Below are 20,822 nucleotides of genomic sequence, written 5' to 3'. Positions count from 1 at the left end.
TCTGTAGGGTAGACCTCTGTCTCTTCTCCTCTGTGTCTTCTTGTCTTCTTGTCAGAGGATCTACAGGACTTAATGGCATGTCAAGGTGTTAAGCAGGAGTTTTATCCAATGAATCATTGGTTGGCCACATAGACTGTATAAGGTTGGCCAGTGCCAGGGCTTCTTAACCTCTGAGATGATGAAGGGATGGGAATCTTTCATAGACAAAGAGAGGAAATTAAGACAGCAGGGGGATGTAATTAGAGACCAGCGCAGGGATGGTGCCAACATTAACTGGAATTTGAGCAAGTGAAAGCAAAAGTTGATTTAATAACAGCTATGTAGAATCAACAAAGTTGTAAAATATAAATGAACTAGCCATGCAGATATCATGAATAACCTCACAAAATACTATAAGCCATTCAAATAAATCTTTGTCTATAGAATATTGCAATATAAAAAGATTGGCTTGCTAAATAGTAACATTAGTGTATTTTCTTAAAGGCACCTATTTATATGTTAAGTGAAAATAACTAAGAGGATACATATAGACTACTGTATGATATGGATGAAATGATCCTCACATTAAAGTGAAATCTAGTGTATATTTTTCTTGTCAACAATTCTCTATAATAACCCTCATTTGGATGCCACAGCTGCCCTCTATATTTCATGAACAACTAGTATATGTGAAAGACATGCTTAATTCAATGTTTTCTAATCTCTGACTGTAGGACAGAAATGTTTGCAAATACTTGAACTTAGGGTAAGGTGATGATCTTATTTTTTGTCTGCAGTGACAAATTATGTTTTGCAGGTTACAGTGCAGAGCGAACTACAGTTAGGCACAATGAGAGACTTTTTTCCCCCTCTGAGTAAATGAAAGTAAAATTTCCATCCACTCGTTCTACCTTCTATCTGCAAGGACATTGTGTGATATACAGTGAAGTCCTATATAGTGGAATATACATATACTGCATAAGTTCATCACCGGTCCATTTAAGTGTAGGCTAACATGCATATGCACACTGTAATGAGTCAATATTGCTGGCTAGTCCACACAGCATTCCATGATGGGAGAAAAATGTGCTCTGGTTTATTGGCATTTCTTTAAACCAATCACAATTGTAATGGGCGGTGCTAAGTGCCCAGTGGAGCCACGGTTCCACTACAAAATAGCCTCAGGAAGGAACTTGTTTTGGTGGAACATGTGTACTTCAAAAGTTGTTTTAGTCGTGCAACAGAAACCTCAGGTTGGACAGATAGTCTAGCTAGCTGTCTGGATTTACCCTGCAGAGATCTGAGGAGCAGTTAACCATAGCCCTCATAAATCAAACGGAGTTTAAAATTCCAACAGAAAGAAAGCGGTAACGGACATCTGCCGAAAAGAGTGAAATCCGGCGGAATTCCCGGCAGCAAAGGAGCAATCCCAGAAGTGGAACGTATACTAAACTCAACATAATAAAACCAAGGATCCAACAAAGACTGAACTAAAAACCATGACCTAGGCTACATACAAGCTAATCTGTTGAAGTAATGAAGTAGCCTAGCCTACAGTTGGAGAGATGGGCGGAGAAACTCAGGTGAGGGGAATTAGGTGAGACTTTAAAACACAAAAGCAGGAAGTAAAGTAAGACATGGACCTTCTTATATACTGTCTGTGACCTCTTATATACTGTCTGTCTATGTCTATGACATGGACATGACCATAGACAGAAGAAGGACATTACACATGATGATGAGAGGGAGGTTACAAAATAAAACAGGAAACAGACTAAAGCGAAACCCCAAGACCGACAATCCATTCTGCAGATAATCACACAATATAACTGCACGTTTAAATAGGGAATTTCTCTAAAATGGCACATATACCATAATGCATGAACTGTTAGTATATATTTAAGACATTTGCAGTTTCTATTGTTCTGAATTTTGGTATATTGTTCTTTTTTTTGTCACTTTCCTTTGTCTCCCCACCAAATTATGTGCTTTTATTATGAAGTCGAGCCTTATGGTTGGCTTGACCGATTAGGACCCGCCCTTTAACCGAAGTAGCCATGGAGACCGCGCGAGAGCGAGGAGCGAGGCAGCTGGTAGAGTTCTCGCAGCGAGGGTTTCCGCTCACCTAAAATAAAGAGCTGGCGAGCCGAGGACAAGGAACAACGGAACAGTAACGTTACTGACGGAACTAAACGTTCAAAACATTAGATTGTTTGTATTATTTTGCCACATTCTAGTTTTGGGTGTATCCATTTATACAACCGTTAAATTCGTCGGATATGAAGCAGTGAGAGGAGGGCTCGCCGCTGGTAACCTTTAGTTGGTGAGTCTCATCTGTTTTTCGTAAGCTAAGCACACATAACGTAGGCCACTACGAGATCTCTTGTCTGTCTCTTTCTCCTTGTTGTATTTTTTGATTGTAAAATTAAAAACAGGAAACATGTTTCCCACGTTGGGGTAATAGGCTATTTCATAATTTGTCAAGGGGAATAATGAGTTGTCAATTTTGTGTTTGTCACCTAACTAGCTTAAGTGTAACGTTAACGTTAATTAAGCTTGCTTTATTCCAAGCACCATTTGCACTTTTCCATTGCCCTATTCTATTAACGTTACTACAATCCTGAGTTTAGTCTACATGTGTGTACGTAGCGAGCTACGTATGTACGTAAATGTGAATGTATGGGTATTTATATTTTTTATATCTGTGGTGGTCAAATATTTATGTTTAACGTTACCTTGTTAAGCTTTGTTGTCGTTGTTTTTCGCCGTATGTCCATTTAAAGAAGAAAAATCCGATTGGCCAAGTAAGTGTGAACACATACAAGGAATTTGATTCCGGCTTTTTGTTGCTCTCATAGAAATAGACATAAGGCATAAAACAAGGACAACAAAGCTGACCAACTATGTACAGATAAGTACATATAGAAACTGTGTCGGCCTATACATATTACGACGCATTCACATACGTAGTCTATATAGCCTACGTAGACTAACAGCTCTATGAACGTTGTAAACAGTATACAGTAGTGCAATGCAAAAGTGCAAATGGTGCTGGAATACATGAAGAATTATTGATATAACAGGTTGCTTTTATATCTGAGGTATCTGGATGACATACGCAGTCAGTGTGTATGTTTACATGATGTGCTTAACACTATACAATATATAATTTACTTGAAAGGTGGATGACTGCATGGTGTTACAGGGTGAAAGCTAAATGCGTTGTTGTACATGATAAGCTACGTGTCAAAGTTAGGACACGTTATTTCTGACAGGTATCCAGGTTGCTTTAACGTTTTTTCAGATAACATACCCGTGCTTGGCAAAGTCCTTAGCGATACAATAGAAAAGAACACCGGGTCGAGTAGCTATAGTTAGTCCAGTCTCTAACAGTTAACAGCTGTAGCGTTACTGTATTGTAACAATTGTAACAATTGTAACTAGCTACTTTTTTTTTTTTTTTAGAATGCGTTTGTTTTTTTTTTGTGTGTGTGTTTTTTTTTTTTTTTTTTGTGTGTGTGTGGTGTGTGTGTGTGTGTTTTTTTTTTGTGTGTGTGTGTGTGTGTGTGTGTGTGTGTGTGTGTGTGGTCCTAGCAGCCCACCACACTCTTTGTTTAAATAGCTCGCAGTACAGTTGCACGTGTCGAAGCGTGTGACTCTGCTTTAGAGCTGCCATGAAGGCAGTTGACCACGTTTCATTCAGTTGCAGAGGTGTACTATTGAGTTTTGAGGATCTGTCTTGCTCAGATATTCCTTACACTGTAATTTCTCACTCCCTCCTGGCTTATGTTCCAATAAGAGTTTCTTGATAGCTGGGCAGGGTAAGATATGACACTATTAACCACAGCAAAGGGCAGGGAAGTCCAAAGGTGAGCTGTTGTTTATCATCATAATGGAGACCAAAGATGAAATATACATTTTGAGAGACCTCAGACAGTCATATTGTGAAAGACAGAAGTCATGGAGAGGAAGGTATCTGGGACTAATGTTCCCAGTTAGGCGCGCTGTGTCTAATAGGGCCAACCAATGTTTTGATCAAATCGTTGTGCACCACATGTTGTTGTGAGAGTTGGGAATAATGCTAATGCATTGGGCGCACTGTTATACTAATACTGTGGTAGCTGTTCCTAATTTATTGTAAGATTGGATTTTAGTTAGATTTTTGCATCAGTGTGATAAACTATGATGACAGGGTTTAGCGGAAAAACAGACAATCATTAGGGGTGGGGAAAAAATCGATACAGCATAGTATCGCAATATTTTTCGTGGCAATACTGTATCGATACACAGACGCCAAGTATCGATATTTTATGATATATGTGTTGGTCAGTCTGTCTGCTTGACAATCCCATTTTGCGTGAGATGAACAGAGAAATGTATCTTTTTAGATAAAACAGATGTTGACAGAATTTTCCTTTGGGGACATCATTTGAAATTGGGAAGAAGTTGGAAAAAAGGTAATACATTGCAGTATATCGCAGAATATTGCAATATGTTTAAAATCGCAATAATATCGTATCGTGATGATATCGTATCGTGAGGCCTCTGGTGATTCCCACCCCTAACAATCATGTGTGGATATTTTATCCATTAACAATTTACCTGCTGAGATTTTCCACTATTAACTTTATTATATATGATATATATATATATATATATATATATAGAGATAACATTTTAATGTATATTTGCCATGATGGAGGATTTCCATATTGTTAGACTCCCACAGGTGTTTCTTCTTTTTAACAAAATGAAATACATTTGCTGTAAATTAATTCCCCACAAGTATAAAACCCACTGTCAATGAACATTGTCCTGCACGATTCGGGGAAAAATATGAATCACGATTTGTTTTTAGCTTAGAATTGATAACATGATTCTCTGCCACGATTTTTTTTGTCACTAAGTGGAATGTTTATTGCACACATGAACCATGACAAAACAAAACAAATTGGCAGTACCAAACAGATTGTTTTAGGCACCTATAGCACATTGCGCATCACCACAAGCCTGTAAACATAGAGGCTTCAATGAATAAAGAAAATAAAGTACATACTGGCCATTTAGGTACATCGCGAACAGGGGTGAATCGAGAGCGTGATTTTTATAACGATTTATTATGCAGGTATACCTGCTACTTTGTCGAGCTGTTCCTCGACCAAATCTAAAAACTGACCAAACAGTATGTTGTTAGCACTAAGTCATTGCTCCTCTTTTGTCCCTAAAATTCAGCCAATAAGGTTTTTGATGGCAACCGTTATTTTATGTGGTGACATTGTATCAAGTTCATGTGATGATGTGTCTGCTTCCATTATTTCCTGATATTGTATAATGTTTTTAAATCATTTCATTCTAAGTGATCCACAGAACCCAATGTTTGTGTTATATTTATATAAGACATCTTATTATGCTGGACAGTGTGAGTTCTACTTTTTTTATGGCTTGATTCAAACCTCAACTAGATAATTTTTTTTGTTGTCACAATCACTCATTTTACTCCCACTCTTCAGATTGTTTTGTTTGTACACATTGTACACACTGGCTTTCACAGAGGAACTAGCAGATATACAATGGGCAGCTTTAATGGGGGGTGTATGGGGGTGGCGCAGTGGGAGACCGGGTTTGATTCCCACTACGATACATCAACCAATGTGTCCCCGAGCAAGACACTTAACCCCTAGTTGCTCCAGAGGCGTACGACATCTGACATATATAGCAATTGTTTGTCGCTTTGGATAAAAGCGTTAGCTAAATGACATGTAATGTAATGGTTCTCAATTTAAAACCCATTGTGTGACTGCAGTGAGATTTTTACAACTCCCAGTCCAGCATTCAGAGGCCTTTTCTGTTTGACAACATAGCTTAGAGAAAACATCTTGAGTAAAGATAAAAAAAACACTGTTCGCACAATCTCATTGTCAAATTTCCCCACCTTTCACCACTGTCAACATAACATATAACAGTGTTTGTACGGTTTCATCTTCCCTCTCACTATGTTCTTTCTTTCCACTCTTTTTTTTTTTTCTCTTCCCCATCATTCTGACTGTTTCTGTCTTCCTTGCGGCAGTACAGAGGGATGCTCGGGCGCTGTGGGGCTTAACACTACATACATCATAACAATGGGTCCTTTCTGTGCTGCCACGCAGAGCCCCATCTCTGGGCTCCGTCCACAGGCCCATACGGGCTCCACCAGCAGCAGTAGCATTGGGGCCTATCGGGTGGAAATCTCCTCCCGGCTGTTTCTTTGGCACACTGAGTGCTCTCTGTTCCCGGACACATGCCTGCGCTGCTGCTCTCCTTGGCTCCCTTTGCATTCCAGGAGCCTTGGGCAGCTGCAAAACTGCAGTAGCAGCCTGCTGGCTGGCTGGTTGTCTGACTGGTGTCTGAAGTGGAGAGTTGCATAGTTTTTTTTTTTTTTTCCCCAAGTGAAGGACTAAACAAACAAAGTATTTACGCTGTAAAAAACTCCCAATATCTTAATGAAATGGGACGGAACATGGTCTACCCATCTGACAAATAGCATTGCTATTTTTAGCAACGTCATTTAGGCCTCTGCAACTAACAATTATTCACATTATTGGTTAATGTTTTGAGTAGGTTACATCTTCAGTTGGCTTTCTTGTTTGACCAACTGTTAAAAAACCCAAAGATATTCAGTTTACAACTATATAAAACAGGAAAAAGCAAATCCACTGTCCTGTCCCCTTCTTTGTATGAAACAAGGAAGTTGCCTTGTCCTTTTTGTATGAAGCAAGTACGTGTTTGACTTTCTTGCAACATCTGTGTGTATGGGCTGACGTGTTTTGTGTCATTATGTGCTTTTAAAAAAATCAAATATGTTAAGTCGATCTAGGTTACTTGTTTGTATTCCTTTCACTTGCCATTCTGTTGGTGCTTCAAGCGTGATAAGATATATCCTATAATGTCGACTATCCCATTCCATTGACATTAATATAACTGAGAGTAGTCATACTGCAATGATGGCTAGACTGTCAGCCATTTAGAAGGACTTTGCAATGATACTGATGGCTGTTTCAGCACACACTGTTTGACTGTACACTGCACAGCAATGGCACTACAGGCCCTAAATTGTGATTTGGGTAAGCTGACGTTACCTGGCTACATGCAGCTGTGCGGCAGGAAGTGTTTGTTTATGTGGTTTAACACAAGATTTTGTTCCAGGAAACACAAACTAAATCTCTTGAAGGTTAAAATAGCAGCACACCCTTTAATGTGATCTGTCAAGCTCAACATCTTTGGCAGTGCCTGACAGGAAACACAGTTGCAAGTTAGAAAGTTGACATCCAAACTTGAAGTATTTTTGTGCTTTCGCTGTCAAACTGCCCGCTGTGTTATTAAATCAATTAAATGCATGAGCATACATTCAGTGCATTAAAAGATCTGCAATAAAATCCTTTCAGGCTCCAAGCTATCTTGTTCCAGCTAATTGGAATTCTGTAGTTTGTGGGATACCTTAGCACAGAGTTAATGACTTTGTCCTTTCTCAGACGCTCTTGTGTGAAAGCAATTAAGCTAATTCTGCTTAAGTTTTCACTTTGCAGACGTACTGGCCGTTCAATACGCTGCCCTCAGCTCTCTCAGGAGGTCAGTCCTGCATTATAAATGCCATCCCAAGTGGTTATTTACATCCCAACAAGTGCCTTTGAACATAACACGTTTGTTTTTTTTGTCCTGTCTGTGACTTTTGTTTGTCCTTGGTATCTCTAGACAGCAAGAACATTATCTGAGTTAAAATAGGGCCTCTCTGTAACCCAGGCCTTAGCAGCAATGCTCTGATCCCAACATGGACAAATGAGAATGTGTCTATGGACGAAATGGCTGGCACTGGTCCCCTGCATGTGATTTTGACTGTCTGCCCTTTGGCTCTATGCAGTACCCAAACTGTCCTGCCAAATCCGGCTTACGTCACTCTCTCCCACTGGCATGCGCCACATGCAGGTATGGCTCTCCATCCTTTTCTTGGGGACATCAGAAAGGTGGCAGGCAGTAGGGGGCCCTGCTGTTTGTGTGTGCGTGTGTTGGAAAATCTTGATTGAAAAAATGATTTTTGGATCATTTAAAATGTAGCCTAGTGCTGGACACTCAAATGTGAACGCACAGGCAGTTAGAAAAACCAACCATGAATGTGCATAACTGTAGTTCCGGGTCGTCTGTGGCAGTGCCAGTGGCCACGCACACGCAGCAGATCTGCAATCAAATTCGCGGCTCTTTAAGTGCAGCCATGCCATTACTGTAGCCATTAGCTCAGCAGCCTTGTGTAACTGTAATGGGCCCTCTGCCCTCTCTTGAGGATATGCTGCCTGCAAGCAAGCTAGTTCCCCACAAAATGCAACTACTGCTACTTCATCTCGATGTCTCTGTAGCAACATTAACAAGCCTATGTGCACCTGCATCTTATTTATGTAATGATAGTGTATGTCTCGTTGTATCCCTCCCAATCAACCAACACATGCTTTTAGAAAGTTATTTAAGTTGGTTATCATGGAGAGATATTTGTGAAGAGAGGATGGTGGGTTTTTTTTTGCTGACATTTACAACAAATATCACGTGCCCCATTTATATCATAAATAAATGGGGCAAGGAACAAATTAGATGCTTATTAGGCTAATATTGGCTTACAGTATGTTGGCCATATGAGCAGCTAAAGAATACATGACATTTCAGAAAGTAGCACCTGATGAAGTTATCTCCACATTAAGTATGCATCAAATTGCTTGCTATTGCTTATAACAATGTGCAGCATATGGCAAGGTAGAGTCACAGCTGAGCAGACTGTGGTATGGCATCTGTTATTATTCAACTGTTAAGTACTGTACCCTCTTTATCACAAATCTTTAACAACTACATTTGAGGAATGCCTGCTACTATAGGGGTTACTTCATGGACATTTAATGCGTGAAGAAAACTTGTATCGCCCAGCTAACAAAAACACTGACAAATAACTTAAGCTTTGCTGATAGGCAATGCTGCCCAAACATTAGAGAGCCATAAGCCTATTAAAATGTTACTTATTCAATGATGAAGCTATGGTAAAATGCAGCTCCTTGGGCAAGCTCCTCTCCTGACCACCAGGGTTGTTTGCAAAAGTTGCAGTTGTAGTCACAGTTTTTTTTTTTTTTTTTTTTTTTTTTTTTTTTTTTAGCCTCTCCCTCCCTACCTCAGCAGCAGGGGTCTGTTTCCCTGTTACATCATCTACAGCAGAGTGTAATGGCTGGTTTATTTAGTAAGATCTTGTGGCAGAGCCAAAAGTCGGGATCGAGGGCAGATCAGAGGAATTCTGCTGCTGCTGCCACTGGTGTTTTTTTTTTTTTTAAAAAGAGTGCTGGAAATTGCTGTCTGTCTGCCTGGGGGTCAGTGTAAATAACAGGATGCTGTTTAAAGGTGCTGACACACAGTGCAGATGGCAAAGAATTAGTGGCAACGAAGGCCGACTGTGGCGTCACCTTACGTCTCCTAACCCTGGCCAAATACTTGTATTTGAACAGACTACAAAGACTGCCGTCGACGGCCAACTAGCATGTATACGTTCTGCGCCTGCGAAAGAGGAAATAACTCTCCATGCCACCAGGCGGCAGTAATCTATTCGTCATAAAAACAGGGAAACCGGATATATAAACCGTTGCTATGATACATAAAACAAAACAGTATTTGCCCTCCCGAATTAGTCAGCGGCAGCACAGAGCTATCTGTTCTCTTGGCAACAATGTCTCCCTGCGATACAGCAACAGAGGGGCAGAGTGGCCCGCCGCGGCTGGCTGGGTAGTTAACTAGCTTGCTAATTCCAACATCAGTCATCATGTTACACTGGTAACAGAGAATTAGCCGTACAAAGTTGTCACACGTCTGGCGATAGCACTGTGCGTTCCTAGAATGTGACAAGAGTTTGTCAATGAAACATTAAGTTGTTATATTTTACTAATTTAGTGGCATGCCAGCCAGCTGGCTAGTTAGCTTGCTTAGTCTAGCACCAACCGCGATATAGAGGGAGAGAGGAAGAGAGGTCTACAATCTTTATATTAAGTTATACAGTATAGGACTTAATTTTATTAGTATAGTTTGTATTGTGTAGGTATATAGATTTTAAAAGATTTTTTGGCCAGTTTTGACAGCCCTATGTGTATTGAATTCAACAGATGAAATGAAAAAATGAGAAGAGCCTTCTGTGTGTGCCCTTTTGACTTTAGTAGTTTGCTTGCATTCAGTTAAACCAAATAGCCAATAAGATTAATTCCTATCTCCGACGGCGACTCAATATGTGGAGTTGGCCGAAAAAAAGCCGACCGGGATCGACGAGTAGTGACGGTGCCTCACACACCGCAAAAACTCGGGTTGACATACCCTCACTGTCGGCCAAACTTGGAAAGACAGCTGACAATCTCCTTGGTGCGTCGGCACCTTTTTAGGAACCAAAGTGTGAGAAGAGCAAATGCACGTCAGAGTCATTCATTCATCGCGAAGAGTCATTCATTCATGCTGTTCTTATCAGTAAACCAACTGCTATTTGGTGACGTGCAGAGGAGGCCACTCTCTTTGCCTTACAGTCTTTCTAGCTCTCTCTCCATTCCCTCCTGTCTCTCTGTGTTGCTTTTGGTTACATAATCCTCGTTGAATGTTGATAGTAATCTGCGTCCTCCCTCCCCCTCTCTCTCTATCCCTACAGGTTAAGCCGTAGAGGACTCTCGCTGGTTGCCGGAGGAAAAGATGTGCGATGGAATGGTAGCGTTTCAGACGAGAGCCCTGTCTTCCTCTTCTTCCTCCTCTTCTTCCTCCGCTCTAGCCCACAGGCTGGCTGCCTCCGCGCTGCTCCTCCTCTTCACCCTGCTCCCTCATGGTCACGCATCAGGTAAGACACAGATACACACACACACATTTCTTTTCTCTGTCTTCGTTCCCACATGATACACATCGACTAAACCGCCATCTTCAAACCCCTCCCCCTCTATCTTGCAGGTCGGTTAGATCAAATTTGCTTCCTTTACCCTTGGGTTGTACAGGTTGCTCTGTCTCCGAGCTGCAGTTGCGAGCTCAATCCCACCAACTGTGTGAATCCATTCACTGTCCTAATGAGCCACAGCAGTTTTCCTCCGCTATTGAGTGAAACAGTGAGATGATGTTGTCTGTGGTCACATTGCTGTCATGAGGTTTTAATCAGCCATGACATTTATCGTCCTCTGAGCGCTTTTAGCACAGCTAGCGAGCTTTGGTTATTGCCCTACAACAACCTTCAGGTCAGGTTTTCAAATTGATTTAATTGTTTTCTAGTGGGGGGGGGGGGGCAGGTGAGATTTGGTCCACACTTGGAAGTTAAAGTAAGCATAGGTAACACAGGTATTAATGAGCCACCACAAGACCTATAAGGCCTGTGTCCTTTTTGTTTTGTTCTTAAGGAATACAATGTTAATGGTATGTACTTACTGAACCCCGCCAGCTTTCCCTTCACTTTAGCTGTCCAATATTCCAGTCACCCTCCCCCCACACAAACACACATGCACACACACACACACACACACACACACACACACACACACACACCCCTCACATAGCCAGCTTGTGAAATGAGCCAGATGTCCTTGCCACAGTGAGGAGGCAGACTGTGTATGTGTCAATAAGTAAATGTGTGTGAGGGGTGGTTTAAGGTTCTGGAATGTTTTTAAAGCTTTAATTGTTTTAACTTTCTTTATTTGCCTTTTAAATAAATGTGTGTGTGTGTGTGTGTGTGTGTGTGTGTGTGTGTGTGTGTGTGTGTGTGTGTGTGTGTGTGTGTGTGTGTGTGTGTGTGTGTGTGTGTGTGTGTGTGTGTGTGTGTGTGTGTGTGTGTGTGTGTGTGTGTGTGAGAAACGGCAACAGAAGGAATAGAGGGAGAGATGGGCAGGAGGAGGGCACTGCTGATCCTAAGTGTATGGTCTCTCTCTCTCTCTCTCTCTCTCTCTCTCTCTCTCTCTCTCTCTTATGTAATACACATGATTCATGTAGAGCCTAGAGGGGCTGGTATCACGCTCACGTTCTGCATCCAACACACTCACACACATACAGTACACTGCCTACCAATACCAAGGAGATGTGTCCTTAAATCCCCAGCCCACGTGCTCTCTGTACTGTATTTGTGTGTATATGCATGCATGTGTGCAACCCTACCCCATACTCAGGTTATGTGTGGATGAGGAAGGTCGTACCCTAAAATCCTGTGAGTCAGTGCAGTAAAAGACAGACCCTGTATCAACCACGTTCATGACAGTTGGTGCATTACATAGGGACAAGAATTTCTTTTCAGTACCCATGATGCTGTGCCTTGCCATTCAACTGATGGAAAAGGCCAAAAAGATCTCTAGACCACCACTAGGACTATTTTCAACTGGCCTGTGACAATTCATGACCAGTGTGGTCTAAACCTCTCCAGACTTTACTATCTCATTAGCTTCTTTAAAGGCCCTGACACACCAACCCGACGGCCGACCTTCGGCAGAAAAGGCAGTCGGACTGATCAGCCTCCCCGAGTTGGTCAAAAAAGTGCCTCGGAACACACCGAAGCGACGCCGACTTGAGCGTACATTCTGTGCATGCGCGAGACGTAAAACGTCTCCATAACAGCAGGCGCCGCTAATCTGTATTGTCGCCCAAAAATTAAAACCGGCAGCTGATTGGACAAACGTGTCACGTGGGTCTGGCTTCTCCCGGATTTTACAACCGGGCACAATGGCGGCCTCATTCAAAATACAATCTCATATTTTACAAAGATAGTTCACCGAAACGCGTTTCTAAAAACATTTTAAGCGAGAAATAGGCCATCCAGTTGCTGAATCTGTCTTCATTTCAGATCGACAAAGGTCAGTTTAAAGGATTTTCGTCATCATCCCGCTCGTCATTTCTGGGTTAGTGCTCCACCAGTCAGATTGGCCATTGAGTCCGACTGCCCGCCTTCCGATTCAGTGTGTCAAATCGGCCCAAATGAAGGCTGACGGCTCCTCCGACTGCCGACGGCACGGAGCACACCTAACAGACTCGAGTCACTGACCTCGCCAGACTGTCCGACGGCCGATAATCGGGTTGGTGTGTCAGCGCCTTAAGAATTCTTTACATAGTTTCTTTACTAGTTTTAAGCATGTAATGGAAAACTCTAGGTGGTACTTCATGTGAGCTGACAACAATACAAAGGTTATTTTTAAGTGTTGCCATAGCTGTGTATTTGTAGCATAATTACTTCCTTGTAGTGCACTAGTCAGTATTCATTCTGACTCACAGTTCAAGAATTCTGGCTCTTCAAACTGGTATACAGCTCTGTGTATGGTGTGTATTTGCTCTCTTGCATTAAGTGAATATAAGCTCAAATATATTAATAACACGGTCCTTTTCCCTAACCTGTTGAAATGACTGAGTACAGAATTTTAGATTTCTGATAAGGGCATTTTCCATTCAGGCACTGTAGTATGAACTTAAATATGTAATCACACATCACAAGCTACTTATATTGAGAATGGAAGATTTAGAATCGTAGCTCCTTGATAACAGCAGTAACCGAAAAATAGTAGGGTTTTTCTGATCACAGTCCTGATCGCATGAAAAAAGATTACACTTAATGATGCTTATTGATAAAAAAAAGTGAATATAAATCAGGGTGGTAAAAATGGGGTGTATGATGTAAACATAAAAAGACATAACCGGAATTCCAATACTAAAACAGCCAAACCATGAATTGTAGCATTCACAGCATGGGAGAATGAAATTAAATCTATAATTATAAATATTATCATAAAGGTGATGGACTCATTTTAAAGCTTCAAAGTCATTGTGTTATTAGTTCTTCTGTTCACCAGCTGCCCTGTCTCTCCTGCTCAGCATACATAATGCACATAGGTAATCCCTTGACATGTTAAAGGGGTAGAGATTGCTCTGGAAATTTTCATGAATATGAAATTTCATCACTGCTGACAGACTAATTCCAGACTCATACAAATGCCAGTGTGTGGTATGAATAGAAATGGATACTAAAAAATATACTGTACAGCATTTGCATCCTAGAGCTCTAAACACTAGAGACAGAACAGAACGGTATCAAATTTCTATTTTTGTCTATGAAGGTCACTTTTTGTGGCTATTACTCTTTTAGGAAATTTGACATTTAAGTGATGGGGTATAAGATGGAGAGAGAGGATGATAGACCCTAACAGCTGAGGTACTCTTTGCTCCCATTTTTGGTGTCTTTAACAAAGAAAGGAAAAGCTTTGAGCTTCCACATTGGTGGCTTCATGTTCTCTGTAGAAAGGTCAGGGCAACAATTTCTTGTACCTGTTAACACGCTCTTACAGAGTGGTCACAAAGCCTTTTGGGGCCGAGGTATTTTTTAGAACCAGTCCCAGTCAGAGCCATGTCTTTTTTATCTGTTGTTCAGCTGTTCATTGTAAACAAGATTACCACCGGGGTATCGGCTGAGCAAATGTACTGTAAATGGCTGCCTCACATTTGTGTTTGTGATTACTGTGTATGATTACATTTGTGTTAATGATTCAGGACATTCTTCCAAAAGTAGCAACATGCTAAACAAAAACATCCTCTGCATTCAAGCAGGATGCCAGTAAACAGCCACAGCAACAAAACGGCACTCTGGGTTTTGTGTATGCACAAGATAAATGGCATCAGTCTGGAGGATTTTCATGGCATAGTGCAAATATTGCTTGTTCGTGTCTTTTTTGAGTCTATGTGACATCCCACTAATGTTGGCTGCGTAGGGCTCAGTTCCTAATATGGTGTCAATTCCTTACAGGGAGCCTTTTGTGGTTTGTTTCAGAGGAAGTGGACCTACAGTTAGTCAGAACTGACAGAGTAAAGATGGGAACTCGGAGCACCAAAGGGTCTATTCACATGGATCACATGCCGTGTTTACTGCTTTTAACAGGGGCAAAAAGATTCGGACCATCCTTGTGGGTCCACTTAAATAGATAAGCTGTGCCCTCTAGAAACCCATTGTCTTCTAAAGTTGAGTTAAAGCTGTACAGGAAAGCGCCAGCGAGGACCAGAAGTCTCCCACAAACAAGCCTGCTGTGTGCTCTGTGTGGTGGTGACGTTTATGTGTGAGAACGGGAAATGGCTTTCCCCCAGCCTGGAGGAAAAGTGGAGTCATACAGTACAGTCAAGAGCAGGGGGTGGAGAGCAAGAGAAGGAGCAGAGAGCTGCCTTTCTAATTTCCTCTGGGATTTGTGTTTGTTTTTGACGATCGATTGTTGTCCATTCTTGGCTTGAGTTGAATACATTTTTCTCCACCCGATGCAGGCCTATTGCACAGACGAATGCCTTTGTTTTGACAGGTCTTGCATCACTGTGTAGGACCAACCCAAGGATATGAGGATGTTTTCTCGAACCTCGAGCTCAAGGAAAAAGACTTGACGACTCCCTTTTTTCTTTTTAAGAACAGAGTAGACTCTAGTGGCTAGCATAGCGTCATTGCGCTGACCACAGAGGAAAATTTCTGAATGAGCCATGTCCTACTTCAGGCGTCTTCAAACAGCTGTAGTCTTTGAAACTTGTTGCTTTCTGTAGCCAAACAAAAGTGTGTGTGTGTGTGTGTGTGTGTGTGTGTGTGTGTGTGTGTGTGTGTGTGTGTGTGTGTGTGTGTGTGTGTGTGTGTGTGTGTGTGTGTGTGTGTGTGTGTGTGTGTGTGTGTGTGTGTGTGTGTGTGTGTGTGTGTGTGTGTGTGTGTGTGTGTGTCTGTGTCTGTGTGTGTGTGTCTGTGTGTGTGTGTGTGTGTGTGTGTGTGTGTGTGAAAAAACCACAGTGTGTGAGTCTGCCTGCACACTGTTGGTTTCCAGCCCTCGCAGAAAGTTTGCTAGATAGGCCGGGTATACAAACAGTGCAGCCCAAGGGGGAAACAATGGTTCCTGTGCAATTAACTGTTCACAATAGTCCCCTGAAGTCCTGTTAGCAATGCAGTTCGCAGGCAGGCACAAGTAAAGCAATACGCTGGCTACTAACTCCTTTCTGAAATGCGACAACAAAGAGGGCTTGTAGGGGGGGGTATTGGAAGCCACAGGCCAAACCACAGCAAGCTGCAGCTCCACTAGATCAGCAGTCTGCAATTAAGACTGCTAACTCTCTGTGTCTGTGTGTTACTGTGTGTGTGTGTCTGTGTGTTGTGTGTGTGTGTGTGTCTGTGTGTGGAGCACAGCCACTTTTCTATGACGTCTTAGTTCTTCTGTCTCACTCTCTCTTTAAGGCTCCAGCCATTAGCCAGGTAAGACCCATTAGCGGCAGTCCGGTCGAATCTCTCAGCCTTTCTCTTTCATTACCTGTGTGTTTATCACTTGAGCCATCACTCTCTGCTCTCACCCTGTGTCATTTAACAGCTCTCCCACCCAATCAAGCCCTAACTTTAAACTTTAAAGCCTCACCAGACAAAGAAATACTCCATAGACACAGATACTTCAGTGCGGACAGGCGACGCAAGACCATTTCATTCACTCTAAACAGTTGAGCAGACAGTTCAATTACTTGGTAAAGAGCCTAGATGGCCAGGTTTATTGTTAGCCACACAATGCTGCCATTTCACCTACTAACACTATGCTTATCATAGGCTTAGGTTATTTGAATTTATTGACACCCATTTTTAGCGTTTTGGGTGTCTGTGTTTCAAACCCATTCTTCTGATCCAGATATTTGCGTTTGCAGTTTTCTAAGTGCAGCGTGCTGATCACCATCTTGTTATTTCTCCACTGATGACAGGGATAGTAAAGGTTAATGAATGTCGAAAGCAGGAAGTGGTGGCACTGGCAGCACCAGGCGCACCAACAGTTAAATCTGATAACATACAAAACAAGTTTAAGATATATGGAGCATTTATAATATAAATAGGCAGTTATTATTATTTTTAAACACAATGTTGCGTTGTTTAAAGCTTTGTTTTTGGGCCTCTCTCCAGAACTTTGGATTATTGTGAAGCTACATTAAGGCTGGGGAGAGGAGAGGCAGTTTGTAAATTGTTTTCCAGTGAAATGTGTGTGTGGTTGTCTGAAGCTGCAGGCAGTCATAATGATTTCCAAAGGGCCTCATCTGAGGGACCAGCCTGCTGAGTAGAGGACATCTCTGACTAATGAGCTGCTAAATATATCCCCCAGCCTCTCCTGTCTTCTGTTGCCATTGCTTCTGTTCTTTCATTAAGTCTTTTATTCATTTTTTTTACTTTACTTTCATTCTCTTTTCGATCATCTTTGTACTCATGTTTTGTATTATCTTTTTCCAGTATCAAGCTGTCTCCTGAAAATCTTGCCAAAGTATAACATAGTATGTTGATCTTTTTCTTTAAAATTTACTTTAAACTTCTTTTCTTTTTCTTTTTTCAAACTGTTCTGTCTCCTTTTTTTCTTCGTCTGTCTTGTCTTTTTTTCCTTCTCTTTGATGTGTGTTTTTCCAGCCCACTGAAACAGTGTGGGACGATTTTTCGTTGCACCGTTAGTCAACAGCGTCATCCTGTTCAAACAAGTTCATCAGCTTACACATAAGGCACCGAGCATCCTACACACACATGGTGCATTTGCCAACGACTGAGGCATCCACACTGTGTCAGACTGTGAGCAACCATTTCATGACGCTGGTACAGCATTAATGTTTTTTTTTTTTATGAACCAGTACGGAAGGGCTAATGGCGTTATCTTGATGACAAGTTAAAAGCTTGAGGTTTATTCATTTAACCAGTTTTCTGTGGCTTTTACCTTTTTTTCCCTTGGTATAATATAGGAATATTTAAAACTAAACTGAACAAAATGCACAAAAAACCCAAATATTGATTATAGACCGAGAAGATAGCAGTTGTTTGCTAACCTTGGTAACTAATAAAGTTGCACCTACTGTAGGTGCCTCACAATAAAGTTTTCTAGCGGTTGCTATGCTTTTGATGTGAAGCTGCAGAATTACATGTTTGGCTTGCATTAGCACCACCTTAAAACAGCAATTACAACTCCAAGCCACAGAGATTCTTAGGTTAGACAGCAGCTATTAAAGTACTAAAAGGTGTATATAAGACGTACTTCTAGAGCTGGGCAATATATCGATATTCTATCGATATCGTGATGTGAGACTAGATATCATCTTAGATTTTGGATATCGTAATATGGCATAAGTGTTGTCTTTTCCTGGTTTTAAAGTCTGCATTACAGTAAAGTTATGTCATTTTCTGAACTTACCAGACTGTAACTGTTCTATTATTTGCCTTTACCCACTTAGTCATTATATCCACATTACTGATGATTATTTATCTAAAATCTCATTGTGTAAATATTTTTTCAAAGCACCAATAGTCAACACTACAATATCGTTGTGGTATCGATATCGAGGTATTTGGTCAAAAATATCGTATAATTAGATTTTCTCCATATCGCCCAATCCTACGTACTTCTTGTTAACAGTGCTTTCTCTTTAGCCGCCTGCACAGCCATCCGTTCAGCACAACAACAGCTCAGTTGAGGGCGTCAACGGTCATGTTTGGACCGAAATGTTGCCGTCAGTCAGCGTGGTTATCTCCCGCTGGGAATGCACATTGTACAAGTACAGAGTGGAACAGGGACATGCCTCAACACGCCACAGCTGTGGCGAGACATTGGAAATTGGGCAATACTGTACTGCGTCGTCCACAACCCCTAATCTGTTGACTCAACTTTTAGCTTACGTCCAACTGTAGTTTTGTCAGAAGCTGTCATCAAAACTTCTGCTAGTTTACTTGCTAAAAGAGGAACATGTAGGCTCCTCAAACACAGTCTCAGGCTGCATAATAAAGTAAAAGACTTGATCTGACAGACTTGCTGATTATGAGTGGAGTGGAAGGGCTGGGCTATACATGTGCTATCCTGCTGCATTCATGTTGCTTGTTGTCATGGGTGGAGGCGGTGTACAGCTGTTTCTCCTTAACGGACTGCATTTCAGCAGACATGGCTTCATCATCGCTGTCTCATTTTCAGGCCGTCTCTGCTTCAATAGATGCAGGGGAAGAGAGCGAATGATACTCCACAGCCCATGATTCTTAGTTGATCTTCCTCCTGAGGGAAGTCGGAGCATATAGTTTGGATCAGAACAGCACCCCTGGAGCTGTCAGAGGTTCAACACCTTCCTTAAAGGCACTTCAGTACTGTGCATAGTTGCTGACTCGTAGGCCTGAGCCCGCTCCTCCCTCAAAGCAGGGCCTCCCCAGTTTCTTCACCACCCTTTCGACACAGCCAGAATTCAGTTTCTACTGTGTGATGTCCTAATTAACATTCAATATTTCCTGTCTACCTCTCATTAGTTCCTGTTTTTTGTTTTGTTTTGTTCCATCTAGTCCAATTCCTCAAACTGTGACCAGTCCATTATGATTGGGAGTGTTGATATGTTTAGTGGCCAGTTGGCTTAGCTCCACTCTAATGCCCTCTGTCCTTATTACATCATCTATAAACAGCTCTCTGTAAAAAGCAGCAGCTAAATGGCGAAGGTCTTTGTACAGTCTACGCTGGAGTCCATTTGGATAATTGTGTCAGGATTTAAAAGAAGTGTGCATCTATGTCATGTCTATATTTATTGGCATATCTATTTGTATAGGTCTGTACAAACAAACCGTTATCAGAGTCCAAAGACCTCTGTGAATTGCTGGGTTAGTGTGACCAACAGCCACAATAATCAAATTTACAATGAGAAATGTAGAAATGTTTGGTGTTTTTATTGTTAGATAACTGAAACAATTTATTTTCTGTTGATAGGCTAATCCTTTCAGCACTAAGTAACAGCTTTTTGACAGCTTGTGTTTGTGTGGGCTGAAGCCATTGTTATTATCCGTAGATGTCAGTTGGGCTTGAGTCACAAATTTGATTAACTTACTTTTGCACATTTGAAAATAACTTGTGCCATATTTGTTGATTTGATGACTTCTAAATTACAGCATTTATTTCAGTATGTGTAAGTGAACAACTATCTATTGTTTATTGTGCCGTGCTTACTTTCACACTCTCAGATGCTCACACAGCTATATGTTACTGAGGAGTGTAGGTGATGTTACCGTTTGTAACATCACCTACATCTTTTATGCTGGCAGCAGGCCCATTTAGGCTTTAGATGATGATGATGAGGATAATAGAGTTTCATGTCTGTGTGTCCATCCACAAACTGTTCACTGTGTTGGAAGTCTAGCCGGTGATACAAACAGTACTTTGTATCTTCCTCATGGTGATAAACAGTAGTTTGATGGTAACTCTCCCGATGGACTTCCTACTGACAGCTAAATTCCAGTCATTTAGTAAAAATGTTAGGTTTCACTAAAGTTGACTCAACTTGAAGCTTTGTCAAACTTGCCTTGACATGGCTTGCTTGGCTTTTACTTGAGGCTAAATGGATGCTTTTTCCAGGAGTTTTTTTTTTTTTTGTCTTGGGAATGTTTTGTTGTCTGCCAAATATAGGTAGTTGTTGCTAATTCTAGCATTTCTACTCATTCCAGTAGAACTGACGTAGGAAATGAAATGAATGAAATCTGTCTCGCTTGCTAATGCACACTATTGTGTGAATTGCTGGCTGCTGTTTTGTGTGGTCAACTGTTAACGTGCTCAGAACTCTGTTCATAAGGAACAGCAGTTGCTAAAACCCAGAGCAATCGTAGATTAAAAAAACTAAAATATTAACATCGAGGCCAGGGGACTACAGATGAAAAATTGCTTTTTGGCTAATTCTGGCATTTTTAACCAACGTAAAATCTAATTTTATTCATTTGCAGTGCCCTCTTCTTAAATAAACTGAATTGAATAAAAAAAATGGATACGGTTTTAAAGTGTATAGACGATGCAGTCTTTCAAAAATTGTGGATTGTAGCAACAATGTAAGCA

At 41.3% G+C, this 20,822-nt stretch overlaps 1 protein-coding gene across 2 annotated transcripts in view; it reads left to right on the top strand.

Moving 5' to 3' along the window:
* Positions 1-1,420: 1,420 nt before the first annotated feature.
* The window catches only part of susd6 (sushi domain containing 6), a 35,343-nt gene continuing 15,941 nt past the window's right edge, over positions 1,421-20,822 (top strand). The window contains exons 1-2 of one of the 2 annotated variants that reach the window (XM_039781657.1): positions 1,421-1,562; positions 10,661-10,843. In XM_039781657.1, coding sequence (XP_039637591.1) covers positions 10,702-10,843 — 142 coding nt within the window. In that variant the 5' untranslated portion in view covers positions 1,421-1,562; positions 10,661-10,701. Of the gene's footprint in view, positions 1,563-2,041; positions 2,303-10,660; positions 10,844-20,822 lie in introns of those variants that run through there. The other variant, XM_039781656.1, reaches the window with a different exon arrangement.

The sequence above is a fragment of the Perca fluviatilis genome, chromosome 18 (assembly GCF_010015445.1).
Source record: "Perca fluviatilis chromosome 18, GENO_Pfluv_1.0, whole genome shotgun sequence".
In the NCBI taxonomy this organism is placed as follows: domain Eukaryota; kingdom Metazoa; phylum Chordata; class Actinopteri; order Perciformes; family Percidae; genus Perca; species Perca fluviatilis.
Note: the sequence above shows the minus strand (reverse complement) of the source record. Positions and strands in the feature narration are given on the sequence as shown.